This window comes from Hippichthys cyanospilos, chromosome 11, assembly GCF_059441005.1.
Source record: "Hippichthys cyanospilos isolate Australia breed blue-spotted pipefish chromosome 11, RoL_Hcya_1.0, whole genome shotgun sequence".
Classification (NCBI taxonomy): domain Eukaryota; kingdom Metazoa; phylum Chordata; class Actinopteri; order Syngnathiformes; family Syngnathidae; genus Hippichthys; species Hippichthys cyanospilos.
Window position 1 is genome coordinate 9,241,072 of NC_142379.1, and position 27,132 is coordinate 9,268,203.

At 43.8% G+C, this 27,132-nt stretch overlaps 3 protein-coding genes, 2 long non-coding RNA genes and 4 other non-coding genes across 11 annotated transcripts in view; 5 read left to right on the forward strand and 4 right to left on the reverse strand.

The window, feature by feature from the left end:
• Positions 1-8,626, forward strand: part of sipa1l3 (signal-induced proliferation-associated 1 like 3) — a 55,812-nt gene extending 47,186 nt beyond the window's left edge. Inside the window, exons 12-23 of one of the 2 annotated variants that reach the window (XM_088426933.1) lie at positions 867-1,124; positions 1,933-2,115; positions 2,440-2,564; positions 2,644-2,768; positions 2,838-3,235; positions 3,319-3,549; positions 3,691-3,853; positions 4,565-4,739; positions 4,809-4,958; positions 5,022-5,148; positions 5,218-5,299; positions 5,799-8,626. In XM_088426933.1, the coding sequence (XP_088283059.1) occupies positions 867-1,124; positions 1,933-2,115; positions 2,440-2,564; positions 2,644-2,768; positions 2,838-3,235; positions 3,319-3,549; positions 3,691-3,853; positions 4,565-4,739; positions 4,809-4,958; positions 5,022-5,148; positions 5,218-5,299; positions 5,799-5,987 (2,206 nt within the window). In that variant the 3' untranslated portion in view covers positions 5,988-8,626. Of the gene's footprint in view, positions 1-866; positions 1,125-1,932; positions 2,116-2,439; positions 2,565-2,643; positions 2,769-2,837; positions 3,236-3,318; positions 3,550-3,690; positions 3,854-4,564; positions 4,740-4,808; positions 5,149-5,217; positions 5,300-5,798 lie in introns of both variants that reach the window. The other variant, XM_088426932.1, reaches the window with a different exon arrangement.
• A 97-nt stretch (positions 8,627-8,723) lies between these two features.
• Positions 8,724-12,800, reverse strand: rrm1 (ribonucleotide reductase M1 polypeptide). Its single transcript, XM_088426934.1, has 4 exons — positions 12,661-12,800; positions 9,438-11,419; positions 9,129-9,317; positions 8,724-9,051 (listed from the first exon to the last, which is right to left on the reverse strand). Exons 1-4 carry the CDS (start codon positions 12,677-12,679, stop codon positions 8,830-8,832), a joined length of 2,412 nt encoding a protein of 803 aa, XP_088283060.1. The 5' UTR covers positions 12,680-12,800; the 3' UTR covers positions 8,724-8,829.
• LOC148415760 (uncharacterized) lies at positions 11,714-17,853 on the forward strand. The gene is made up of 4 exons (XR_015867138.1): positions 11,714-11,837; positions 14,251-14,380; positions 17,157-17,210; positions 17,514-17,853. It is a non-coding gene; the product is annotated as an uncharacterized LOC148415760 (long non-coding RNA).
• On the reverse strand, positions 13,559-16,991 carry LOC148415761 (uncharacterized). The gene is made up of 2 exons (XR_015867137.1): positions 16,606-16,991; positions 13,559-14,451 (listed from the first exon to the last, which is right to left on the reverse strand). It is a non-coding gene; the product is annotated as an uncharacterized LOC148415761 (long non-coding RNA).
• Positions 14,680-14,843, reverse strand: LOC148415762 (U1 spliceosomal RNA). The gene has a single exon (XR_015867318.1). It is a non-coding gene; the product is annotated as a U1 spliceosomal RNA (small nuclear RNA).
• Positions 15,674-15,864, reverse strand: LOC148415763 (U2 spliceosomal RNA). Its single transcript, XR_015867332.1, has one exon. It is a non-coding gene; the product is annotated as a U2 spliceosomal RNA (small nuclear RNA).
• Positions 17,854-18,932: 1,079 nt separating the features above from the next.
• On the forward strand, positions 18,933-27,119 carry qpctla (glutaminyl-peptide cyclotransferase-like a). Of its 2 annotated transcripts, none has more exons than XM_088427396.1 (7): positions 18,933-19,094; positions 23,491-23,637; positions 23,822-24,115; positions 24,613-24,774; positions 25,249-25,348; positions 25,956-26,072; positions 26,273-27,119. In XM_088427396.1, the coding sequence occupies exons 1-7, from the start codon at positions 19,020-19,022 to the stop codon at positions 26,416-26,418; spliced, it is 1,041 nt and encodes a 346-aa protein (XP_088283522.1). In that variant the 5' UTR covers positions 18,933-19,019; the 3' UTR covers positions 26,419-27,119. The 2 variants fall into 2 exon arrangements, with proteins under 2 accessions (XP_088283522.1, XP_088283520.1); XM_088427394.1 differs by lacking the exon at positions 18,933-19,094 and adding an exon at positions 21,991-22,382.
• LOC148415765 (U2 spliceosomal RNA) lies at positions 19,836-20,026 on the forward strand. Its single transcript, XR_015867333.1, has one exon. It is a non-coding gene; the product is annotated as a U2 spliceosomal RNA (small nuclear RNA).
• On the forward strand, positions 20,857-21,020 carry LOC148415766 (U1 spliceosomal RNA). Its single transcript, XR_015867329.1, has one exon. It is a non-coding gene; the product is annotated as a U1 spliceosomal RNA (small nuclear RNA).
• Positions 27,120-27,132: the final 13 nt, after the last annotated feature.

The window sequence follows — 27,132 nt, forward strand, 5'->3', positions numbered from 1 at the left end:
TCCTCAGGATGCATCTTAGTTCACACTGAATCTGACACAGCCTCTGCTGTTACAGTTGAGTATTGCAGTATTTTTTATCAAGTGTTTTAGAGTAGCAGCCGCAGTGTAGTGGTTAGCACTTCTGCCTCACAGTTGAGAGGTCTTGCCTTCGTTCAGGCCTTTATGTGTATAGTTATCTAGCTGTCCTTGTACTACCTCAATCAGGTACTCGGGCCAGTGATGATGTATAGTTGTCATTTAACTAAACTCTACACGTTTAGAGCTACATCTTTTGTCCTAAATTATCAGTAAATAATAGATGCCCCTTACTATGCTATTTTTTTGATTAATGAATAAATAAACATGAAACAAGTTTGAGCCAAGGGATCTTTTTGTTGTGATGTGCTGGATGTAAATTGATTGTTCAAAAACAATCATGAACAGAAATGTTAGCGAATGGGTATGTTTCGTTTTGGGCTTTACTTAGACTTGCGTATTAAAGTTGCCATCATTAGTCTGGTCGTGACCACACACATACAGTATAAAATAATTTGCCCCACAGTAAATGGTGATTGAGGCCTTGTGTGACGAGTTCTTTGATTCGATTGGACCGCAGTTCTCGAACACATACTTGACCTCCGTCTCTCTGTAGGCGAGATGAAGTCCTGTTGTGCCAATAATCAGTTTCCTCTCTTCTCATTCTGCTCCTGTCAGTGTCAGGGGAGCTCATTAGTGCTTGCCATTATGTGTGTGCTGTTTTCTACAAAGCGTACTGTCAGCACACGATTGTGAGTTTTAGTATGCGGTTCAGGTCTTTACAGAAAGGGAAGAAATTGGATTTGAGTGTAACGCTTATGAACAAGTTGCTGTGTTTGTGATGGTTTCAGGGGCTGCACAGAGGAGTACGAGATGAAGACCATGGAGCAGAAGCCGGAAGCTGAGCCTTTGCCCGCAGGCTACCGACCCTCCCCTCGTTCAGGATGGCGCTGGGACAGCCCGCCTGTTCCTCAGGGGCTGCATAGCACCCCCAACCCACAGCGGTGGGCCCCCATGGGCCCGCCACCACCACCTCCACAAATGCGTTCCTCCCACAAGGCTTTGATGCCTGTTCCCTACAGAGAGCCTCAGCACTTCAACTCCAAGAGGTGAGGGGACATCTACAGAAACAATTAGATTAATTATTGTGAGTAGCCCAGTTACGTTTTATGAAAACAAATAAAAAGTCTGTTTTTTTTTCACTAAGAAACTCTACTACCCTTTTGTGCTTGGTAAAGGGAAAGTCAACCCAAGCATTTTTTCTACCATAGTTTGTTCGATAACTAATATTAATCATTGCTGTGTTTAGACACGAGGGAATTGCATGGAACATCCATTCTTTCATTCATTCATCCATCACATCCATTCACAAGGGTCAAGGGCTTGCTGGTGCCTATCTCAGCTGACTTTGGGCAGCAGGCAGGGCACACTGGAACAAACAACCATTCACGCGCCCAATCACACCAAATGACTATTTCCTGTGTCCAATACGCCTACCATGGATGTTTTTGCAATGTGGGAGGAAGCCGGGGTGCCCGGGGAGAACCTACACGAGCTCGGGGAGAACATGCAAACACCACACAGGGAGGCTGGAATTAAACTCGGGTCCCTTAACTGTGAAGCGGGCGTGCTAACCACTCATCCACTAAGCCAAATGTGTCTTTGTAAAAATTTGGCTTTAAAGCCATCCTCTCACAGTCATTGATATCATGTCAACTGGTTTAGTATTCAATTTCCATTAATTTTTGTTGTTTATTTTTGCTTGTAGTTCTCTGTTTTTGCACAGTGCAGAAAAAAAACTATTTTTTTTAAGATCATTTTGATAAACTGCTCAACTCAAGTAGTGTTTATTCATTTTAGTCATCTCAGTGTTGGTTTCTTCTCTCCCTCCCTCCCTGCCTCTCTGCCTCTGCCCAGGCCGGTCAGCTATCCAGAAAACCACTACAACATATCACCTGCAGGTGGTGACCGAATGCTGCCTTATAGAAACCCCTCTGCCAGCTTCTCCTCTCCATCCTCTGGCCTGGTGGGCCTGTCCAACATGGGGCCCCCTGGAATCACACCGGGACCCTTTGTGCGCTACAAACCTTCGCCCGACAGGTGAGGGGGTTTTGTCTTTTATAGATTATGTCGCAAGTCAGTCAAAACAACTGTTGCACACAGAGATGGAAAAACATCAATTTATGTAACTGTAGCACATTCAAGGTCTACAGATGAGGGTTCGCAATCGAGTTGAAGAATCATCAGGGGACTCTGGGATGCAGTAAAGATTTTATTCAACTGACATGCAAAACGGAACCAAAAGTCTATAAACAAAACTGTGGGACATTTGAAGTCATTTAAAAAGTCTACTGTGTGTGTTTTGCATTAATGTGTATGACTGCAGTATGTTCCTCATGTCGGACCCTTCTTTGTTCTGCGCAGATACGGACCAGGACAGCGCGCTCTGCTGCCCTACGAGCCCCAATTCAGCATGGACATCTTGTCCAGTGGAGAATCGTCGTCCGGCTTCACCAGTCAGGAGAGCACCATAGAGCGCTGCAAAACAGGTAAATATTTAAGTTGAGTACAGCTAGTCTCCATTTTGAATGCACAACAAATTGTTCTGTTACTGTGTTTTTTGTGTAGAACCCCTCTGGCATGTTCCAGTGGCAACATCCAGGTTGCAGACAGCTGGTGGGGGTGGAGGAGGAGGACAGAGGAGAGTCAGACAGGACGTTCAAGGAAAAGATTCTCCAAACAGACACTCAAAGGTTTGATTCACTATTTGAAGTTGTCACTTTGTCACCTTCCTTCCTTCACTTAGTGTGTGTATGCCACAGGGTGAGACCCAGTACTCCAGCCCTTCCAGCAGCAACACGCTGTCCAGTAACGCCTCCAGCAGCCACAGCGACGAGCGCTGGTTCGACGGAGGACCGGCAGGCGACAGAGGCAATGGAAGTTTCCCAGGCGACCCCGCCGATCCCGATCCAGACCATCTCAACAAGGGCGGATCCAATGACAGCGGCATCGACGCGCCGGCCTACTATAACAATCACAACAGTCGCCACGTTTCCGGTGGCCAGTCCCACAAGTCCTCGCACGGGGCCGTCCCCTACAACCAGGAGCTGTCCGCGGGAAGGAGTGGCAGTGGGGGAGACTGCCAGAACAAAGGGTATCGCACGCGGACCTTCCCGCCTCCTAAATCCAATGCTGAAAAAATGGACACTTTCAAACCAAGGTAAAAAGACAAGTTACTTTGGTTTGGTTTAAGGCCTAATTTTTCTGTGGTCTTCATATTCAAAGTGTTATTTTATGTTCCAGAGCCTACACACCTCAGGGTTACAAAACTCCCATGGCGGACAAAGCACGGCCCATCCGCGCCTCGACCACCACACCCACTTCGGCCCACCTGATCTCCACGCCAATTTCTAGCTCCGCTCCTAAGGCATTTTACGGAAAGAGCAGACAGAGCACCTTGCAGCCTGAAGACGGGAGCCCGTCACCTTCTAATGCTAACACCTCATCCAGCTCCAACAGCAGCCACAGCAAGACGTATGTTTGTTATTCACTTAAAAATCTTCTTGCTTATCAATTGAACTAAGTCACACACTGTGCTTTTCTTGGAAAGCGAAATCCGTCATTGTCCAATGATTGAAAAATAATTGTCTGTATGCGAATGTCCTTTTCTTTTAGCCAGGTGGACATGAACTCAAAGAACGTGTTCGGACAACCGCGACTGCGAGCGTCTCTGAGAGACCTGCGCTCTCCGCGGCGGACGTACAAGAGTACCATCGAGGACGACCTGAAGAAACTGATAATCATGGACAACCCCGGAGAGTCTCCACAGCGGGATCCAGTGAGGATCACACACACTCGTGCCCACAGTTAGACCAAGCTTTATACAATGCAAATCGTGTACATTTCAAAACAAATAGCTCTTGCCATTGTTAAGTACGGCTTCAATTTCACCTAATATGTGCACTTTAACACCTAACTCGACATTAGGAAGTCTCCATTTCTGTAATTACAGCAACATCCAAAAGAAGCAGCAAACCAACTGAGCACTATTGGACAAATGATGCCCTCTACTGGTTGCTGCCAAGTAGTGTACTACTCCATTGCGCTTCTGTTGTGGGGGTGGAAAATATCAAGAGCTATTTCATTTTTTTAATTAAGTCATCTAAGAATCATACTATTTTAGTAAAAAAAAAAGACATTCGATCAAGAAATGCAGTTGTTTTACAACTCAGACAGTCCAAACGTTCAAGAGAGATCAGGGATTTGTTTTCAACCTCTTTTCAGAACGTATCAGATCATATGGGATCAGGACAAGTTTTTGATGTCAGTTAAAAACGACTTTTAAATTCCATTTTTTGTGATTGCAAAACTGTGTTTTTGTGCTAATTTTCCGCCACATGAAATGATATCCATTTAGCAAAAAACATGTCTTGGTTTGCTTTGGTGGGACACAAATAACGATGCCCCCAGGCCATGAATTGAATGCTTGTGATTTGCGATACTGTAAGATGGAGATTGATCAATATTGTGACACCGCTCTCTGCTTCAGTCCCCCCGGCGCACATTGCAGCGCACCTTTTCCGACGAGTCTTTGTGCAGCGGTCGTAGAGACGCCAGCTTTGCCAACTCTGAAAACCAGTCGGCACAAGTGGACATGCTCTTCACGTGCACTCTGCCCACCCGCAAGCACTCCGCCTCCTCCAACCACACGCAGCCCAAGAAAGGTGAGTTGTACTCCTCCGGCGCCTTCACGTCTGAGTTTGTCATCCTCACCGCAGCCAATTTCCTTTCAGTGCCGCTGTCCGCATCAGAACTGTCCCTTACTGAGGTGAGAGACAAAGTACCACCGCTGAGAAGGTTGGATCCTGGACTCATGCCCCTGCCCGACACGGCCTGTGGACTAGAATGGTCCAGCTTGGTCAATGCTGCCAAAGTCTATGAAGGTAGAATAGGTCGCATGAATTCTCTATGTGAACTTCTGGTCCAATGGCGTTTTCTGCTTCCAGCGCAGAGAGCGGTGTCGCTCTTCTCACTGACCGAGACGCGAGGCGGCGGCGTGGACATGAGGCCTGCCGGCAGTCCTGTGCAGTTTCCCACTCCTCAAACGCCACGAACCACACCCACCCTCAGCAGGTACCTTACCATTACGGTCAACGCTCACGCTTGCAGTACACACTGGTCTGATGTCCGCTGTACTGGCAGCGACGAGGTGCCCAACGATTTGTCGGGGCGTCTTCACCATCTGGAGGTGATGTTGAAACAGCTCAACAATGACCTGGAAAGAGTGAGTCAATCACACTCTCTTGTCTATATTTTCAACATGGTTGTCATTCATTTCTTTGAGGTGCGATGATTAATCAATTAATCGATATGTCATCAGTTATTATTTTTGGTAATTAGGAGGAAGTGGCCTAGTCTCACAAAAAGAAGACAAACCTTTTTTTTCCATCTTATCTTTAATAAGGAAAAAAAGAGCAATATAAACACATCTGACAAACTAATACAGTAGTTAGAAAGTAAAGAATTCAACTGATTATACGTTGATTTATTGATTGTGCTGCTCTTCCGGGTGTGCGCACATTGGCCACCAGAGGGCAGTATGAAACTTATGTCTACATTACGTGAGAATTTGATGGTCAAACAAGTTTTTCATGGAGGATAAAGAAAATATGTTTATAACAACTTGAATGTGATTAATGGAATCCAAACAAATGAGAACACTTAACATGACGTGTCAATCATCATGCTATATGTATAAGGACGCTGCACGTGTGCTGTGACAGGAAAAGCACGACAAGGTGGCGCTCATGGCCGAGATGGCCAACCTGCGCGAGAACAACCAGCGCCTGCAGGAGGAGAGCGTGACGGCCAGCGAACAGCTGCGCAAGTTCAACCGACTCTTTGGGCACCTGGGCGAAGGCGAGCGCGGCGTGCACACCGCCGCGCTCCAGCCGCCGCCCAAAAGGGAGTGAACACGACTGGACTTGGCTGCCTTAAAACTGGAAACATTTCTACCCTCAGCCCACCCACCCCCGCCCCTCTGAGCCTCTTATTTTTATAAGTGTGAGATATATGGTTCCTATGTCGGAGAAGACTGTTTTAATCACCCGGAGAGGCCTAAACACTGTTCCTGCAAGCCAATCGGGCAAAAAAACAAAAAAACAAACAAAAAAAACACCATGAGACTACATCTCCCACAATGCACTTGAAGTCCCGTAAGAGCTACACAGTGTTTTATGACGCCTGTGAAGTACTTGCGCGCCTATTTACAGTATATAATCTTATATTGCATTGTTCTTGTTGGACTGCAATTGCGTGTGCGCGTGTTTTTACAACGATATATGGGCAACAAACAAACTAGTTTACGCAAAACTCTGGGCCCCTCATCGTTTAAACTGAGGACCTTTAGTACTGGAGATATTTGTAATGCATACAGAGTTGCCGGAGGAAGCGGTACCTCTAAAACTCACTTGCTAATACATATCATCTTTTCTCGCTCGTCTGCTAGCGATTTCTGTACCTTTGAGTGCTATTTAGCCTTCCTTGCTAATCAGCCTTTTAAGCGGTGAGCTAACGTGTAGCCGCAAAGCTAATTGGGCGACTTTAGGGTTTTTGCTTGTTTTTTCAAGGCTTTGCACGTGAACTAGCTGCCTGGCTCTCTAGCATATTGAGCTAATATCTGATCATACCTTTGTCACTATTCATTTACATTTTCATTGCGCTTTTCTGTGACTGCACGCCCGCACTAAATGACCAACTAATTAGCATTTTCAGCTGATGTGTCCCATCATTCCTAATTGAGTGTCTTAACGTATTCTATAGCTTTGAATGCTAGTACTATCTCCGTAATTCAACTTTCGCACTCTTTCATCATTCTTTTAAGACGTTGAAACACTAGCTCTACGGTCGCAAGTTAGCTTTCCTATTAGATCTTTTCATTATCGAGGTTAAAGAGCAATGATTGTTCTCGTTTTATCAGTGAGCTAAGTGGGTAAGTGTTAGCATTTGCCATGTCTCTGAGCACTAACTAGCAAGCTAATCACCATTCCCGGCTCACCTTGAAAATAGAATCCTTTTAATCATTGAGATGACACATAAGGTCAAGTGGATGACTTTGTATTCTCAGTGTCTTTGAGTTGAGTGCTAATTAGCATTTCTTGCGGTTTCATAGTGAGCTAACGCTTGGCCACAAATTGGCAATCTTTAGCGCCAGCTAGCTGCCTCGCTTGTTAGCTTCTGTGCTAATGTTTCCTATTGCTTTAAGTCATTGAGCCGACTTTTCAGCGGAGCTAATTTTGCTACAAAATTGTAACATTTTGTTTCAGCTTTGCACACTAACACGATTAACATTTCCCACCACGGAATGCGATCATTGCGCTAATATGTTACCACTAAGCGTAAGGGTGACTTCTTTTAGCCTTTTCTATTGCTTTGAGAACAGAAACTAGCAGCTTGCCCAATTTCATGCTTGTCTCATTCTTGTAACAATCGAGCTAATACACAACTAATGGCTGACTATTAGCTATGTCGTTGCCTTTAAGTGATAATTAGCATGTCCCGCTAATGTTTTTAATCATTGAGCTACTAAACCATAAGCCACATGGGTGACTTACGTCATTTTTCCCCACCGATTGTTAAGCTAAAATAAGCTAGGCTAGTGTTCACTTCCTTGTAAAAAAAATGTCTTCTATCTACTCTTTCCAAAAAGTGCACATATATTTTCTTCCCAGAAATTCAAGCTATTTCTATACGTGTCTTTGTAAAAAAAAAAAAAATCTTAATTCATGCTTCTGTTATCATTTCAGGCACAGATGGGAGACAAATGCCCCCGTTGTGTCTGGGTGGGGAAAAAAAAGTATTTCTATACTGTTGATCTATTTTTCATACAGAAAGAGAAGTTTGTGCTTAGCAGCTACCGGTACTTTTTGATAACTCCGATAAAACTGTTTGCGATGACTGGAACTGTTTGAATACTTGGCTCAGGTTCCTTATGATGCTGGACCTAAATGCTACACCATCCATCACTGGTACTGTGTAAAAAGAAAAAAAAATCTCACTTTTCTCTCTCTCACTTCATCATTACGGCTTTCCCTTTAAGACTTCTTCGAGCTGGAAATTAAGTGGAGTTGAGTTTGCCATTTGTGAAATGGTTTTTGAGGACGGAGGTGTAAATGGACCTTTGAATCAGGGGTGGGCAATGTAATCTAGCCCACCATACAATTTTAAAAAGACGGAGCAAGTTTTTTTTGAACCACTGGGTTCCTCACCCCTGCTTTAAAATCTCCATTCAGGTGTCTGCAAGTCTTGTTTTTCTCATGTAAAAAAAAAAAAAAAAAGTTTTTTATTCCTTGTCTATGTATAAAACGAAGCTATTTATAGCATTCAGTGATCCATGTTGAACAAATCTAATTGCAATGTTGTTCAATTATCCTTTGTTTTGGTAATTTATTTTTTGGTCGTAACCTATAGAAGTGAGGAGAGGGTATTGTCTTTTTATTACATTTTCATCTTTCCTCTTCTGTTTGCTCTGGGCTGTAATAATTGTACATTTTAACTGTAAATTATGTTTTCATTTTATAAAAAATTAAAAGTAAGTCAAGTTTTTGGACAAGTTTTTCCTCATTTTCTGGTCCTCTGTTTCCATGTAGCCAAATGAAATGTGAAGTGCTTGATATGACAGGATAAAATCACAATTTTAAGACATTGGCTCCACTCGTTAAATAAACATTTTATTTAGCACTTTTTAAGAGTATTAACACAATATAGAAGAAAAAAAGACTGCTGGAGTTGAATGGGAACAGAGCGAAGGGCGATTCAAGAGCCGCACATGAGGCACTCGTCTCTGTTCTCCAGGGAGCACACCATGGCAGCCGTGTTGCGCTCCTTGGCGTCTTGCTCGGCGGTTTTATCGACGGTGCCGTTGGTCATGCCGTTGGTCATGGCGGACCCCTCCTTCAGCTTCTCCTTGTTCAATGTGAATTGGATGGGGTTGGCGGCAGGCTTAGTGCGTAGGTAGTACATGCCCGTCTTCAGACCCTGGGAGCAGATGGATGACAAGCGGCCATTTTAACATCCTGCGTTTTTCAAAACGTGTCCGCTTTTCTATTACTTACCTGCTTCCAGCCATAGAAGTGCATGCTGGTCAGCTTTCCGTAATTGGGCTCTGCGATGTGGATGTTGAGCGACTGGCTCTGGTCGATGTAGGCCCCTCGGTCGGCGGCCATCTTGAGCACAGTCTTCTGGGAGATCTCCCACACCGTCTTATAGAGCTGCTTAAGGTCATCGGGGATCTCTGCGATGTCCTGGAAAGAGAAAAACCCAAGACTTGATTTACTAATGCAGTAACACCCCCCGCCCCGCTCCTACTATTCTGCAGATTTCCCAGAACACCCCACAGTCAATATTAACAGGTTGATGGTTACCTGTACGGATCCGTTGTTCGCGATAAGATGGTTCTTCATGTCCTCACCCCACAGCCCCCTCTCGGTGAGGTCCTTGAGCAGGTGCGGGTTGACGCACTGGAACTCGCCGGAGAGCACCCTGCGCGTGTAGATGTTGCTGGTGTACGCCTCGATGGACTCGTTGTTGCCGAGGATCTGTGCGGTGGAGGCGGTGGGCATGGGCGCCAGCAGCAAGCTGTTCCTCACGCCATGCTCGGCGATCTTCTTCTTGAGCAGCGCCCAGTCCCACAGCGGAGTGGGCGTCCGCTGCCACATGTCGTACTGGAGGATGCCCTTGCTGACGGGCGAGCCCGGGTACGTCTCGTAGGGGCCTTGCTCGGCGGCCAGCTCGCAGCTGGCCTCCAGGGCCGCGTAGTATAGCGTCTCGAAGATCTGGATGTTGAGCAGCTGCGCCTCGGGGCTCTCGAAGGGGTGGCGCATGAGGATGAAGGCGTCGGCCAGCCCCTGGACGCCGATGCCGATCGGCCGGTGGCGCATGTTGGAGCGCTCCGCCTCGGGCACCGGATAGTAGTTGATGTCGATGATCCTGTTGAGGTTCTTTACGATGACTTTTGTGACTGCCGCCAGCTTCTTGAAGTCGTACGTGCGCTCGGGCGTGACGTACATGTTGAGCGCCACGGAGGCCAGGTTGCACACGGCCACCTCGTCCTGGCTGGTGTACTCCACAATCTCTGTACACAGGTTGCTGCACTTGATGGTGCCCAGGTTCTGCTGGTTGCTCTTGCGGTTGCACGCGTCCTTGTAGAGCATGTACGGCGTGCCCGTCTCCGTTTGTGACTCGATGATGGCGTACCACACCTGCTGGGCCTTTACCACCCGCTTGACCCGGCCCTCCTTCTCGTAGCGCGTGTATAGCGCCTCAAACTCGTCGCCCCAGCACTCGTCCAGACCGGGGCACTCGTTGGGGCACATGAGCGACCAGTCCTGGTTGCTCTCCACCCTTTTCATGAAAAGATCCGGGATCCAGAGGGCGTAGAACAGGTCTCGGGCACGCTGCTCCTCCTTGCCCGTGTTCTTCTTCAGCTCCAGGAAGTCGAAGACGTCAAAGTGCCACGGCTCCAAGTACATGGCGAAGGCGCCGGGCCGCTTGTTGCCGCCCTGATCCACATAGCGAGCCGTATTGTTGTAGACGCGCAGCATGGGCACCAGGCCGTTGGAGTTACCGTTGGTGCCGGCGATGTAGCTGCCCGTGGAGCGGATGCAGCTGACAGCCACGCCGATGCCGCCCGCCGACTTGGAGATGAGGGCGCATTGCTTGAGGGTGTCGTAGATGCCCTCGATGCTGTCGTCCTTCATGGCCAGCAGGAAGCAGCTGGACAACTGCGGACGGTTGGTGCCGGCGTTGAAGAGTGTGGGCGAGGCGTGCGTGAACCACCTCTCAGAGAGCAGGTTGTACGTCTCGATGGCGGCGTCCACGTTTGAGCCGTGGATGCCCACCGCCACCCTCATTAGCATGTGCTGCGGGCGCTCCGCCACCTTGCCATTGATCTTGAGAAGGTACGAACGCTCCAGGGTCTTGAAACCGAAGAAGTTGTATGAGAAGTCGCGGTCGTAGATGATGGCTGAATTGAGGCGGTCCTTGTGCTCCAGGACCACATCCAGCGTCTCCTTGGAGATCATGGGCGAGTGGCGGCGGTTGAGCGGGTTGACATAGTTGAAGAGGTCCTCCATCACCTCGCTGAACACTTTCTTGGTCTCCTTGTGTAGGTTGGAGACTGCGATGCGTGCCGCCAGGATAGCGTAGTCGGGGTGCTTGGTGGTGAGCGTGGCGGCGATTTCGGCTGCCAGTGTGTCCAGCTCTACTGTGGTCACGCCGCTGTACAGGCCCTGGATCACCTTCATAGTGATCTGGGCCGGGTCCACGAACTCCGAGTTGAGGCCGTAGCAAAGCTTCTGGATGCGGGATGTGATTTTGTCGAACATGACGCGCTCTTGGCGCCCATCTGGAACACATTTACGCCATTACAAAAACGTTGCGTTTACCGTTTGTTTTGCTTTGATTCAATATGCATTGTGCTGCTCATCATTGTCCATGGCACTTCCATTTAAGTCAGCATATACTTATTGGACAGACAGTTCTTAAGAATTTCACATGCGCTGTTTTGAACAGTTACTATTGTCCCATAAAAACACACATTCATAACCTGTGTTTGCTGTCACACACGGGTAAATCTAAAACGTGTATTTTAGTAGGCAGGGTTTTGGTAGTTGACATAACTCAATTCTGTCGTTTTTCATGACTACATAGCTGTGTGATCATCGCAAAGGTCTGTCTGAGCTTCACTCGGCCACCCCACCCCATATCAACATATGCCTAATTTTGAGGTATATGAGGACAAGAGGACAACAGCCGCCACTCTGGTATTTTGCTTACATAATTGATCGCCTACCATTATCACTGTTTATAATTGTTCATAACCAATGTTTAAGTGGTCATTTTTGCCAGCGTTTTGAAGTTTTAAAATGTCATAGCTTCCTTAAATAATAACATTTTAAAAACATTTAAACAATTATCTTTCTTTTTATCAAGCTGTTTGAAGAGACATTGATCTTGCAATTTTTTTTAAATATTCGTCACATACCTGATTAAATTTTAACATACACCGAATCGGGGTAAGAAAACCGTATGCTAATGTCAAACGCTCAATTGAGTATTTTTGTGTCGTTTTATCACGTTGAAAAAGCCCCTATTTAGATTAAAAAAACCACACATTTTGCGGGATTTTTTTGTCGAAACAGGTCACGGAACGTAAGCTTTAAGACCAAGGTTAAGGTCCCGAGTGCGCATGTCCGTCTTTATATAAACAAGTTGGCGCCAACTATAACAAAGACGTCGGGAAAACCACAAATGAGCGACGAATAACGGGGTAAATGACACAACACAACAACCCCTCTGTACTTTTTGTGGTTTACTTCCTCCTCCTCAAGCTAACATGCTTATTTCGATGCATTTGCTCCAACTAGTAAATTCAAGTTGTGCGTTGTGTGCCGCTTGCTAGCTAACACTATTCGCTTTACTGAGTCTGACTTGTTCACGAGTGACAAAACAACTAACTTCGCGTAGTTATTACAACACGACGAGTTTTATTTCTGCCTTGCAGCAGGTGAATTCATATGAATGTGAGAAACAAATTAAGAAGAAGGCCTCAAGAAATAGCAACTAAACCAACCGGTTGGCACTTACCTCTCTTAATCACATGCATAATGCAGCGTACTGTGTACTTTGTTGGGCTAGAATCCGCCTTGTTTCAGCCGCCGGGTTTCGGGTGTCCTTTTCCAGAAGACAGCGCGGGAAGAAGTGACTCCTTAGCCACTGAACTCCCGCTGACGTTATATTTGTAGAAAAGGAAAGGGAAGTGAAGGGAGAACTCGCCGGCCACATTGACCAATCGGCACCGAGAATAGGGCGGGTCTCAAAACATGACAGCCAATCGCAACCTTCTCGACTCGGTTTTCCGGTTGTTTTTTTCGCGTTAAATTGTGGCGGGATTGAAGAGAAGTAGGTCAAAATCCAATTGTGAAGGAAAAGAAAACGAGAAAAGCGGTGCGTGACTTTAATGTCGAATGAAATGAGCGGAAGTCACGGATATTATGACTAAATGACATGATTGTGAGTGAGGTCAAAAATACAGCCATTTGATTGACGTTTTTGTCTGTACAAAAACAAAGTTTGGTCATCCAATATCTTTATAGCAGGGGTCACCAACGTGGTGCCGGGGGGCACCGGGTAGCCCCCGAGTATAACACGAGTAGCCCGCAGACCTGTGCTGCAAATAGTTTACAAGTGATGGCAAATTGTGATTTTCTGGGAATTTTCCTACTGATTATGCATATTTGACATACGCATGACATATTACACTTTACTCACATGTTTACTGCGACTGTTTCTTAATTATTGTGAGAAATGAATAACATGATCAGGTTCTTCAATAAAGTGCGTATTACTCCGTACCAAAAAAGTAGCTCTCGGTTTCAAAACGGTTGGTGACCCCTGCTTTTTACAACAATCAAATAATCATAAGGCAGTACGTGAATTATCTGCATTTTGACGTTTAAATTATGCATTTAATTCCACAACAAACTTTTGGAGGAGGGGCTTTTTTATTCATTCATTGAAACCGACCACGGCATGTAGAAAAACAAGCACGTCCATCTTACACCTCAATGTTTAACAACGCCGCTCTCTTGAAAAACAAGATCAAGGACTGCCATCATACTTTTAATTAGCTATTTTGTAATAATTAGTACACCTGGGGAGATAATGAATATTCTCGAGAAAAGTATTTAGTGCCAACGCACTACAGTACATAATATTTACTAGATAAAAGGCTTCGGATCAAAAACCTTGTCAGGCTCAGCCACATTAAGATATGAATAAATACTTGTTTTTTTCCCCCATTGCATGGCACCTGTAGTAATAGGTAACGATACGTAAGTGCCTCTGCGTACACTAGCAACGGTAATTGTAAGAAAAACACCATTCAGCAGCATATGTTCCCGTTTTGGGTTTTTCAAGAAATAACAGTGCATTTTCTCCTTCTTCTACTTCCTTTTCCTTGCTCCTTAACAATCTGCCTCCACTCTTGATGTCTGCTGTAGCCCCTTAGTTCATTATTGACTTGTTAAATGTCATTGCTAAAATGTATCCCCTTTTGTGATAAGTTAAAATAACGTTGTGATCTTTGTAGCAGTCCCAGCATGGATTTTGTTTCCTTCTTTTTCTTTTCAAAAAAACTTTGCATTCTCACCGTTTCCATTTCCCACCACTGTACAGGTGAATTGCCACAGCCTCAGAGGGTCCGGCCCGGCCGTCCTGGTCATTCTTTCTATATTGGTCTGCTGAAGCCTCATCCTCCACCAGGGAGGGGTTCAGCTTCCAAAAGTCGCAGCAGCAGAGTGAAAAGGTGAATCGTGAATAGTAGGTGGTCAGAGAGGAAAAAAACGGTATTAGGCCTGCCTTGATTGGCGGCCAACCCTGTGAAAATGAAATGAAAATGTAACTTAGTAAAGGATCACCCACCCCCCTACTGATAAGGCTCCGACAACCGCGCATTTATAATAACGCTGAAACAAAGCGTAATATTGTAACAACTGCGCAGCGACGGAATGAAATGGAACATTTCGGATTTCGCTTGTTAGCAATAATGCACCTAGGATAGAGCTCTAACTATTTTAAAAATGTATTTGAATTAAACATTAGAATCAGGGGAGAGCGCGAACGCAGTCCCCCACTACCAGAAATTATGCAGTCGAGATTCCCACATTTGGGGAATTCGCAGGGGTCAGCCCAACCGGAGTGCAATGGCTGAGCCTCACCCTGGGTGAACCACCTTCTTGATCATGGTATCTCCCCTGCCAGGTAAGTATGAGTTGTACACGCCACCGGCGCCCTAGTCATTCCCGCACACGCCATCTTCAGCCGTGGTCCGTTTTAGTCACGCACGCGAAAATCCCAACACGCCACATGCTACATGCGGCACCACTCGCACATTGGTCACAGCGATGCGTTTAAGACAATTGCCTAAAACAACGGTCAAATGTGTGTTTTTTAAAGCTACAAAAACATTCCCATCATGCATTGCTTCTTCCGCTTCCTTCGTCCGTATCAGCGCAATACATGTAGTCATAGACGTAACGGCGCTGCTGACGTCTAAGTGACGTGTAGCATACGCTGACCCAAGACACCGGGGCTGGCTTCATTCTTTTATTTGCATTTTTCTTTGACAATTGGCATTGGGGCGTGTAAACATTCCCGAGAGTGGCATCAACCTCGTGAGAATTTCATTCAAACATTATAGTCTATGTTGTAATATTACAGTATTTGCCAAGAAAATCCTGGCGAAAATTCGACATCAATTACGTTAAGAAGTACATAATCCTCTAGTCTTTCGAACAACCTCGACATCAATTACGTTAAGAAGTACATAATCCTCTAGTCTTTCGAACAACCTAACCCACACCTGCCCTAATAATTGAATATATTCAAAGAGACACTATTTGGTCGTCTTTATCACTAAATGGTTCGTCAACGATTGGTCTCATTTCACGTACAAAAGTTCCTCCTTACAGAGAGAGCCTCCGAATCATTCAAAATGGCAGATTTTTTGAAGGCTCGGCAACGACCAGCGCGCTGCAACGCTCGATTACAAATCATACATGTTTGACCAACGATTCACTACTTTGTCTTAACCACGAGAGGGGGGTGCACCGTTCCTGGAGGTACTGCAATACCAGGTCGATGCGTGGAGTGGACGGAGCAAGCCCCTATTCCATCTCCCAGTTCCAAAAATCAATTTAATATATGGTCCCCGGATAGGGGACGTATCAGATATTAAACTGATAAGAACAGATACTACACTTGATCTTAGCCAAAAGGCCGAGAAGCGATACCCGAAAACTGGCAGAGGAGACCAATTCATTCCCAGCAGTGCCATTTAACGTGACGGTGACAAACGTCAACTACCAATGACACACAATCACAAGCCAAGCGACAACTTTACAATCTTCGAGTGATGGTGGGCCACGGGCGTTGTTTTTCCTCCCTTCGATAAATATAATGTTTGATAAACGGAGCTACTGAGAAGCCCGCCGGTCACGTGACCGACGTTGCTCCAGTAGAAAGAAGCGAAACATTTATCTGACTATTATTACTAGTCTCGTCCAATTGCGCTTGAGTGTTAGGAAGCCGACGAAAACAGCGAAACGCTTTCTATAACCCTGCATGAATGCAATTCCTATGCAAAACGAAAGGCTCTTTAAATCGACATTTGACGAAATGACTCGCGAAATCATCCACCCCGCCTCGCCGAACCGCTTCCTATTTCCGGTTTGCTAACTGACAAAGTACTAGTACAGCGCCACCATCACAGGGGAGTAGAACTACAAACACACGTAACGACTCACGTCAATCAATTACCAAACACGTGGCTGAGCTATTAAGTTGGTCATTAGCATACAGTACGCATATCCCACAGTCATAATAAATGCGAAACATACATACATGCAATCGAGTACTGGAGTACTGGTGGCACCAGTGCTGGATACTAATGTGTAACAGCGCTTCGGTGCGCGGATGTTGAAAGTCGTTAAGTGTGGCCTGGGCCTTAAACGTTAACGAGCCTTATCTTACCTGGTGGAAAAGGAGAACGACGAGCACGCCCGTTTTAACAGCCTTAAAATCTCCCAACCGGTCGTTCTTGATCATTCACTAGAGTGTTTTCTTCTGAATTCTTTTTTTTTTTTTTTGCATCGGTGTTCGTCCACATAAATTCTCTAACTTGGCCGTCATTTCTTTCAAAATATCGTGACGTTCAATGTCACTCGGGAATTTTCAACTTCCTTACGTAAACGAAACCTGTACCGTTTTATCGAACAAAAGGGCAACATTAGAACGCTGAATAATTTATATTTGGATAAGCCAGCAGAGCGAAAAACAAATATTTTCTGTTTTTAACGAACTAGCCAGTTCTTCTACGAATTCACAACTGAGTACACAGTGGTTTAATTTAACGTGGTGTTCACTTGTCCTCGGGGAATTTACTTTAAGCACTTGGTTATAAAACATTCACATTGTGGATTTTTACAATTTCTGTATTTTAAAATATCAATCGATTGACAAGGAAAGGCTGTAATTTTACACTACAATCGTAAAATAACACAAACTCACTTTTTACGTTACAGTCTTCTGCAGAGCTTGCTGATGAGCTGATTATTTGAATCATCAAAAACATGCAGGTATGCACCTCTGTAGCACCAGGGTTGCCTTCCCCTGTGCTAGGCTAAAAGGCAAAAGCTCCATTAGGCTACAAATCGACTTCTATGTCCATAGGCTTCGATATGGCCTTCAATGATGTTGACAATGCTGTTCTGCAATAAGCATATTAGTAGATAAGTATGGATGAATGTTCGGATGAAACATGGATGAAAGGGCATAAAGGAATATAAGAGTTTGAGCTTAAAGTAGTTCATTAGATGTTGCTACATTCTGTGTATGAGAGTGTGAGACTGTAAAGTGAACAAAACAATATGGGGTGCAAGGGAGTGTAAGAATGGAATGTTTCAGAGCAAGCGGTGCTAGTCGCGGGGACGAGATGACCTTGGCACCTGGTGAAAAACAACTTTGAGGAAAACTACAACCAGGAGGAGTAAGCAAGCAATTCTGCAGGGGAAGAAAGACCAATGAGAGCAAGCTAAAGTTAACAACAGTATACACATAGCCAATAAAATAATGCCAGAATGCCTTTGTTCATGTGCCATTTGCATATTGTGTAGTATAACTCATTGCTGGGCAACTCGGATGAGAGTACGTCTGCTGGTGGCAACAGCGGCGTACAGGGCTGTATTGAGAGGGACCCGAGACCCAGGTGCTTGTATTAGATCTGCGTGTTAGGAATAAATCCACTCCTGTGTGAAAATGCCGGCTTCCTGATACCTTTCTATTGCAGAACGAGCGCGCAAATTGTTGGATTAGTGGCAGTTGGGTAAAGTCACAAATTGGAGTCAGATTACTAACTTTAGTTTATGTTGAATTAGAAATAAAATTCCAACAGGCACAACCTGGACTGCTTGCCAGCCAATCGCTGGATATTCACAAATCAACTGAACATGTCTACCCTTTGTGCAGTTCTCCTATAAACAGACATTTTCTTATCTGATGATGACTAGGTAAAATCTCACCATTTTTGCTACAGGCCTTTGAAAAGAGATGCAGCTAGGTGACTTCAGTCACTCGCGGATGGTCTACGCCACAGTATGTGTCTAAAAATCACCACAACCATTTTGTCTGCTTTGCAGAGTATCACAATTCTATTTCTGAGGTGAATGTAATTTCACAATTTATTTTTCTTCTTTTCATTGTTGGATGGTTTTGTTTTAACTTAAGTCAGATTGAAGATTGCACAACACATTTTATTTGTTTGTTTGTTCACGTCCGAGACATAGATTTGCTATTGTGAAAAGTCCCCTGTGTTTCACCCAGGCAGTCAACAGCATTGAAGGCCATATCGGTGCATACCTGCATGTTTTTGATGATTCAAATAATCAGCTCATCAGCAAGCTCTGCAGAAGACTGTAACGTAAAAAGTGAGTTTGTGTTATTTTACGATTGTAGTGTAAAATTACAGCCTTTCCTTGTCAATCGATTGATATTTTAAAATACAGAAATTGTAAAAATCCACAATGTGAATGTTTTATAACCAAGTGCTTAAAGTAAATTCCCCGAGGACAAGTGAACACCACGTTAAATTAAACCACTGTGTACTCAGTTGTGAATTCGTAGAAGAACTGGCTAGTTCGTTAAAAACAGAAAATATTTGTTTTTCGCTCTGCTGGCTTATCCAAATATAAATTATTCAGCGTTCTAATGTTGCCCTTTTGTTCGATAAAACGGTACAGGTTTCGTTTACGTAAGGAAGTTGAAAATTCCCGAGTGACATTGAACGTCACGATATTTTGAAAGAAATGACGGCCAAGTTAGAGAATTTATGTGGACGAACACCGATGCAAAAAAAAAAAAAAAGAATTCAGAAGAAAACACTCTAGTGAATGATCAAGAACGACCGGTTGGGAGATTTTAAGGCTGTTAAAACGGGCGTGCTCGTCGTTCTCCTTTTCCACCAGGTAAGATAAGGCTCGTTAACGTTTAAGGCCCAGGCCACACTTAACGACTTTCAACATCCGCGCACCGAAGCGCTGTTACACATTAGTATCCAGCACTGGTGCCACCAGTACTCCAGTACTCGATTGCATGTATGTATGTTTCGCATTTATTATGACTGTGGGATATGCGTACTGTATGCTAATGACCAACTTAATAGCTCAGCCACGTGTTTGGTAATTGATTGACGTGAGTCGTTACGTGTGTTTGTAGTTCTACTCCCCTGTGATGGTGGCGCTGTACTAGTACTTTGTCAGTTAGCAAACCGGAAATAGGAAGCGGTTCGGCGAGGCGGGGTGGATGATTTCGCGAGTCATTTCGTCAAATGTCGATTTAAAGAGCCTTTCGTTTTGCATAGGAATTGCATTCATGCAGGGTTATAGAAAGCGTTTCGCTGTTTTCGTCGGCTTCCTAACACTCAAGCGCAATTGGACGAGACTAGTAATAATAGTCAGATAAATGTTTCGCTTCTTTCTACTGGAGCAACGTCGGTCACGTGACCGGCGGGCTTCTCAGTAGCTCCGTTTATCAAACATTATATTTATCGAAGGGAGGAAAAACAACGCCCGTGGCCCACCATCACTCGAAGATTGTAAAGTTGTCGCTTGGCTTGTGATTGTGTGTCATTGGTAGTTGACGTTTGTCACCGTCACGTTAAATGGCACTGCTGGGAATGAATTGGTCTCCTCTGCCAGTTTTCGGGTATCGCTTCTCGGCCTTTTGGCTAAGATCAAGTGTAGTATCTGTTCTTATCAGTTTAATATCTGATACGTCCCCTATCCGGGGACCATATATTAAATTGATTTTTGGAACTGGGAGATGGAATAGGGGCTTGCTCCGTCCACTCCACGCATCGACCTGGTATTGCAGTACCTCCAGGAACGGTGCACCCCCCTCTCGTGGTTAAGACAAAGTAGTGAATCGTTGGTCAAACATGTATGATTTGTAATCGAGCGTTGCAGCGCGCTGGTCGTTGCCGAGCCTTCAAAAAATCTGCCATTTTGAAAGATTCGGAGGCTCTCTCTGTAAGGAGGAACTTTTGTACGTGAAATGAGACCAATCGTTGACGAACCATTTAGTGATAAAGACGACCAAATAGTGTCTCTTTGAATATATTCAATTATTAGGGCAGGTGTGGGTTAGGTTGTTCGAAAGACTAGAGGATTATGTACTTCTTAACGTAATTGATGTCGAGGTTGTTCGAAAGACTAGAGGATTATGTACTTCTTAACGTAATTGATGTCGAATTTTCGCCAGGATTTTCTTGGCAAATACTGTAATATTACAACATAGACTATAATGTTTGAATGAAATTCTCACGAGGTTGATGCCACTCTCGGGAATGTTTACACGCCCCAATGCCAATTGTCAAAGAAAAATGCAAATAAAAGAATGAAGCCAGCCCCGGTGTCTTGGGTCAGCGTATGCTACACGTCACTTAGACGTCAGCAGCGCCGTTACGTCTATGACTACATGTATTGCGCTGATACGGACGAAGGAAGCGGAAGAAGCAATGCATGATGGGAATGTTTTTGTAGCTTTAAAAAACACACATTTGACCGTTGTTTTAGGCAATTGTCTTAAACGCATCGCTGTGACCAATGTGCGAGTGGTGCCGCATGTAGCATGTGGCGTGTTGGGATTTTCGCGTGCGTGACTAAAACGGACCACGGCTGAAGATGGCGTGTGCGGGAATGACTAGGGCGCCGGTGGCGTGTACAACTCATACTTACCTGGCAGGGGAGATACCATGATCAAGAAGGTGGTTCACCCAGGGTGAGGCTCAGCCATTGCACTCCGGTTGGGCTGACCCCTGCGAATTCCCCAAATGTGGGAATCTCGACTGCATAATTTCTGGTAGTGGGGGACTGCGTTCGCGCTCTCCCCTGATTCTAATGTTTAAGTCAATAAATAGATAGAGCTTATGAACGTCTTTCTGTCCTATTTCACTTTTGTGTCATTTATAACATTTTGTCACGTCGCTGTCTAGTACATATATTATAAATTGTAGTGAGTACTAGTCTCCAGCGACATCCTAGTTACACATGTTAGCTAGTCATGATCCATTTGAGCCAATTGGAGTTGAAGGTGCAGGTTTTTTTCTTTCCTGCTTGAACTATATTGAACGAATTGAATTTAAATTAAAAACCACCGGCTAAACGTTTAGTTACTCATTTTTTCCCAAGCGATAGGTTTAGACAAAATATTATTTATAAAAAGAAGAAAATTATTTTGAGCCTGCATAGTGCTCCACCACACCAGCGCCAGGCCCTACAGAGACGCCACTGATTCTAACTTTACAAGTGCCGCGTAATGGTAACCACAACCAAAAAACCCGATGCGAGATGTGTTTTTGATCTCGCTGACAAATATTTCTCGATCTACATTATATAAAGAAAGAGTGAGAGTTTGTGGAACTTGTAAAACGACAATTAAATATATATATATATATATATATATATATATATATATATATATATATATATATATATATATATATATATATATATATATATATATATATATATATATATATATATATATATTATATTTAAAACTACCAATGCAACGAAAGGCTTTTAAATATATACATATATATTTTACAGGCTTCCGATGGCCATCAAGAATATGAGAATCACTTATATTTGTCCTTTCAGGCCAATTTCGTTGTGGAGCCCAGTACTATAATTGTGAATCAAAGGGGGTGTCCTACACTTTCCTGCCATGTAGTGGCAGTAGTGCTCTATAAATGTTGTTTACTAACTGCCATTAAACAAATAGAAGAATGACACAAAAACACGGAAGTGGCTTTATTTCAAACATCGTCACTATCTGCAAAATCTGGTAGATAATTTGCAAAACGATAATGATGTACCGCAACGCCAGTGTGTTATTGCCTTCGAAACAGCATGTTACGCGGACGTAAAGTTTAGCGCTGCAACGATAGAAAAGCTTGTTTCTATGAAATGTCGTTTAGTCCCGCCTCTTGCTTTACATGCCCCCTCACGTGTTCCATCTATGGACACGTAGTTGTTCGAACCCGCTGACAATTTAAGAGAAAGGTTTCGCAAGCCGCTGTGATGTCCAAGTTCTCCCGGCGGCACATGTATCCGCGGCAGGGTAACGACTGTGACCGGCAGACGCGGCTATGTCTCCTCGGAGTGTTACTGGCCGCGCTGGTGCTCGGGTTTTACCTGACCAATATACCTCATAGAAACCCTGTGCGGGATGCAGATCTTGCTAACGATAAGGTAAAACGATTGTGAACGTCTTACTGATGCAGATAAGCATTAGAGGAGTTTGTGATGCCGTTCAAACGTGCGGTACTGTATATGTCTTTCCACAAACTTTAGTGTTTACACTGAAGCCAACGTCAGCTCTTGCATGTGAACTTAATTTGATCTTCTGAACGTTTGAATACATATATCTAGCTGTACATTCCGCCAAATCTTTATGCTTGGCCCTGCTGTTTTCTACTAAATGGCATAACAGGCGCTCGATCTGTAAAGGGACTGAAACCTTTTTGTTGTTGTTGTCATGAAGTCATGCTGATTCCAAACAAACATCGTCACAAAAACGCTTTGAACAGGACAAGCTTTGCCTTATCATCAGGTCGCAGTAAAGAGACTGGAGGAGTCACTGAATGGCACAGAAGTGGACTGGGCTTCCTTGAAAGTTTTCATGCATCAAACATGAATTTTGCTGCATGTAAAGTGTGCAACACGTTGTGCTAAATAGATGACAGATTTAAAAGTTTAAATCAAGTAAAAGTAATTCGCCTTTAGATCCTTTGCATTTTATGCTTCATTTTAAAATCACATGTTTCATTTGATAATTGATTACATTCATAAATTTTGAGAGCTCTACTAAAAATATGATTATCACAATAGCTGTTGATTATAATGATAGTCGATCAGTTGTTTGTTAATTGATTAATTTTGACACTATTAAAAACCCATTAGCAGGATTGAAGGGGATTTTTTTTTAACTTTTGGGTATAAAAGAAACAAAAAAATATTGAGATACTGGTATGAGATAAAGAATATAAAGTGATATTCTCAAAGTAGAAGCATGTTTTTGGTCTACAGATTAGTACTTTTTGTTGTTGTTTTGCGCAATTAGACCAACTTATGTTCTCTCAATTATGTTTCTAATGCTTTTATAAAGATATTATGAAAGTACTACGTTTTAAAAAAAAATGTTTTGCGTTAACCAATATTTTAAACACCACACTGTTGACTGGAAAGCAGTAATGGGGAAAGTACCATTATGTCTGATTCAGGTTTTTCTTTGACAATTTCAAATGATGACATTGTTGAATTTTCTTTTGATAACACCTTGATTTTGTCCCCTTTCCAGTGGCACCACAAACCCACCAAGTACTCCGCGACTCAAATCCAGCGCCTGGTCTCCAAAGTGGATATAAGTCGCCTGTGGGACGCTCACCTCCGGCCTATCCTGATCGAGAGGTTGCCTGGGACGCAAGGCAGCAGGATCGTGCGACAGGTAAACCTCATTGGTTATTTTTGTGCAACCTATCTACTTATCTACTATCTACTGCGGAAATCTGTTGTTTATTCATTACAGACGTGCTTTTTTGTTACAGCTTGAGCTTGTATAGCTTTTTACGTTAATACTAAACTGTATAAAATGCACAATGCTCATGATAAAAACTCCCCCCAATCTCTAGCACATCTTAAACACGCTGTCCTTGCTGTCCGCCAACTGGGAGGTAGAACTGGAACCATTTTTGGCTGCCACCCCAAAAGGGCAGGTTACATTCACAAACGTCATTGCCGTTCTGGACCCTTTGGCCCCTCGCAGGCTGCTGCTGGCGTGTCATTACGATTCCAAGGCGCTGCCTCGGGACAGCCGGGCCCCGTACAAGGTGTTCCTTGGCGCCAGTGACTCGGCGGTGCCCTGCGCTATGATCCTGGAGCTTGTCATCGCTCTAGATAGTAAACTCAAGTCTTTGAAACAACAAGTGAGTAAAATTGTCACGTGTATGGTCGGAACCCTTTGCATTGTCCACATTGGCAGCACAGAAGTCATCACGATGAGTTATAGCATACGTTTTCGGGGAGACTATACAACAATGATTTCTTTTCACCTTTTCAGCCCCTGCAACAGTGCTGAGCCAGTCAATTTTGGTTATGTAGAACCTGTTTGTTTCTCTTGAATGTAGAAGAGCGTTAACCTTTATTTAAGCCAGGGGTTTTCAAGACAGGGGCATTCTGAGCCTGGCGCTACCATGAACGCTTTTATGAAAACAAATAACACTGGCTTAGTACACTTGCCAGTGTCATTTTTTAACTGTAAAAGTGGCCACCGCAGTGTTCATCGGAGTTCCGTAATAATGTTCTTCGTGTTTACTTGATCCCTTAAAAGGGGGCGCCGCAAATTGGAAACCACTGTTTTATGCAATCTTGTATATTACAATACACCTGTCTCACCCGCTTCTCCTTCCGGTTTCCTCCACAGAAACCAGCAGTAACTCTGCAACTCGTCTTTTTTGACGGGGAAGAGTCATTCGAGAAATGGACCTCCACCGATTCGCTGTACGGCTCTCGACAACTGGCCGAGCACATGGCCAACACGCCCCACTTTCTGGATCCCTTGCATAACAACATGCTGCATGCTGTGGTGAGAAAGACACCATTCACCCCGCCATATACACGGAGTCTAGATCTTGCCGCTTCTCGACGCTACGGATGTTCATTGGCTGAAAGCGGTTACATGATCTTCATGGAGTCATGTCGAGCTCGCTGTCACTGGTGCTTAATTCAGTTAGTTGCTTTTCATGAATCTGTCATCATTTATTTGAATCATTCATTGAAACATCTTATTTGTTGCTTTGTTCTTTTGTGCAATAAAATACAATATGAGTGCTATTTTTTTTTTTTAAAGACCTGACTAAGATTTTTTAAGGCTAATGCTGAGTTACATTTTTAGATGAATTAAAAAAAATTGTACTGAATTAAATGACTTTTTGGGGGTCGCATGGCACAACATATTAGATGTTAACAATCTTTGGCGCGGGGGGGAGGGGTTATCGTTGTATTTTGTATGTAAACAAAAAAAAAAAGGCACCTCTTTAACCTTAAATTCTATTTCCAGGACCTCTTTGTGCTGCTCGACCTTCTGGGTCCTCGCGATCCAATCATAGTGAACCACTTCGACAACACGGCACGCTGGTTCAAGCGCTTGATTGCCGCAGGTACATGCACTAGTGGGTCGACAGCAAATATAACAAATATGTTCTTTCACCGCGTCGCAGTTCGGTTATTGCGGCTTCACTATCACAGATTTTTATTTGTTACTGTAACTTTATCGAATGCAGGCTTACATCGCTATTTTCTTGTACTTTTTTCTTCCTTTTACTTTAGACCAATGAGAACATTTTATTTCTTAAAAAATAAAACTCTTACATGGATTTTGATATCTATTGCAGGTTTACCTCGCTGTTTTTCTGATATTTTTCCTCAGACCAGACAAAAAACTAGCTCTCATAGATTTATTCTTCACAAAGGAAACAAGCTTAAAAAGGGGGAATGCTGGTATATATAAATATTGTTTAAAAATAACTCGAACAAGCTTGCACCAGTGAAAATGTTTCATAATATTTTGTGAAATACTGACAATGTTTGGCAATGAACCTCTTTGTGAATTAAAAAAAAAAAGAGGGAAAAGAAGCAAAAATAAAAAGTTTAATCCGCTTGGGTATTTGGGGTATTTTTGGAAACGTAACCATCTCAAATGAGGGAACACTGTATAAGCAAAGCTAATCTTTTCTCTACGTCCTTTTATTCGCTTGTCGTTGACAGAGAAGCGCCTCCATCGTCAGGGTCTACTGGAGTCGCACACCTTGGAGCAGACCTATTTCCGAAACGACTTGAACTTCGGAACGGTTGAGGATGATCACATACCCTTCCTTCGTCGAGGTGAATGCCTATAAATGCACGTCTGTATTACTAACAAAGTTGAACGCCTGATTGCCTCTGCCAAAGGCCTAATTGTCATGTTTTATGACCTTTGTTAGCTTTTTGGCTCATTGAGGGATACAAGTGGCGCTCAAAGCACTTTACAAAAACGATCCTGGTGGAAGGTTTTCTTTAAATCCAGTTTTGACAATCGCTCGCAGGCGTACCTGTTCTCCACATCATCGCCACACCTTTTCCGGACGTCTGGCATACGATGGACGACAATGAGGAGAACATCCATCGTCCCACCGTGGAAAATCTTACCAAGATCTTAGCTGTGTTCTTGGCTGAATACCTGGGCTTATGAAGGCAAGTTCTCATCAGCTTCGAAGCAGCGGGGAGGCGCCGCTGAAAGGGAGGCTTTCTTACTGGACCAACATGGACTGGAGTGAGGAAATGATGCGGTCAACGGGATCAGCTGAAGCTGAGCTACAAACTTGTATGAGCGCGTGTTTTTTTTTTTTTTTTCTACTGCCTAAATGCTACCGGAGCCAAAATGTTATTTCTACGAAGCTTTTACAGTTTGTCCCATGAGTATAAGATGCACTAACTTTTTTTTTTTTTTTTTGCCAATGTCAAAACACTGAAATTCATTAAGGAAAGGAAAGATGGTGCATTTTACCTAAAATAGTGAAAATCTCCTGATTCCTCAAAAGGAATATTTGACCAGGATTTTCTCAATGAAGATTATTTATTCAGTCAAAGCAATTTTGGGGTTCTTTATCATTAGTGTCTTGCGATTTACATATGCGGTTCAGAACATGTATAAATTCATGGAATTATGTTAAGCGGCAGGATCAAGTTTCTATTTTTTGGTTGGTGCTGAAGGGTTTTACAATGTCCCTGAACTATACCAAACCAAACCACGCAAAACCATAAGTTGTCAAATGCTTTTGTGGCCTCACATGATACCAGAAAAAAAACAGGGAATATTTTTTAAATTCTGTCTCATCATTTACTCCCTGCTTCATTACAAATGTCAATTAAAAAAAGCCAAGAACCCTGGAACTGACTGAAGTGA

Bases quoted from the DNA above. Each gene is read 5' to 3' on its own strand.
- qpctla (XM_088427394.1), top strand. From the start codon at position 22,212: ATGTCCAAGTTCTCCCGGCGGCACATGTATCCGCGGCAGGGTAACGAC. The intron at 22,383-23,490 runs GTAAAACGATTG...TCCCCTTTCCAG, and splicing joins CAGATCTTGCTAACGATAAG to TGGCACCACAAACCCACCAA. The intron at 24,775-25,248 runs GTGAGAAAGACA...TTCTATTTCCAG, and splicing joins ACAACATGCTGCATGCTGTG to GACCTCTTTGTGCTGCTCGA.
- rrm1 (XM_088426934.1), bottom strand. The intron at 9,318-9,437 runs GTAACCATCAAC...TTCTCTTTCCAG, and splicing joins CGAACAACGGATCCGTACAG to GACATCGCAGAGATCCCCGA. The intron at 9,052-9,128 runs GTAAGTAATAGA...ATCTGCTCCCAG, and splicing joins ACTTCTATGGCTGGAAGCAG to GGTCTGAAGACGGGCATGTA.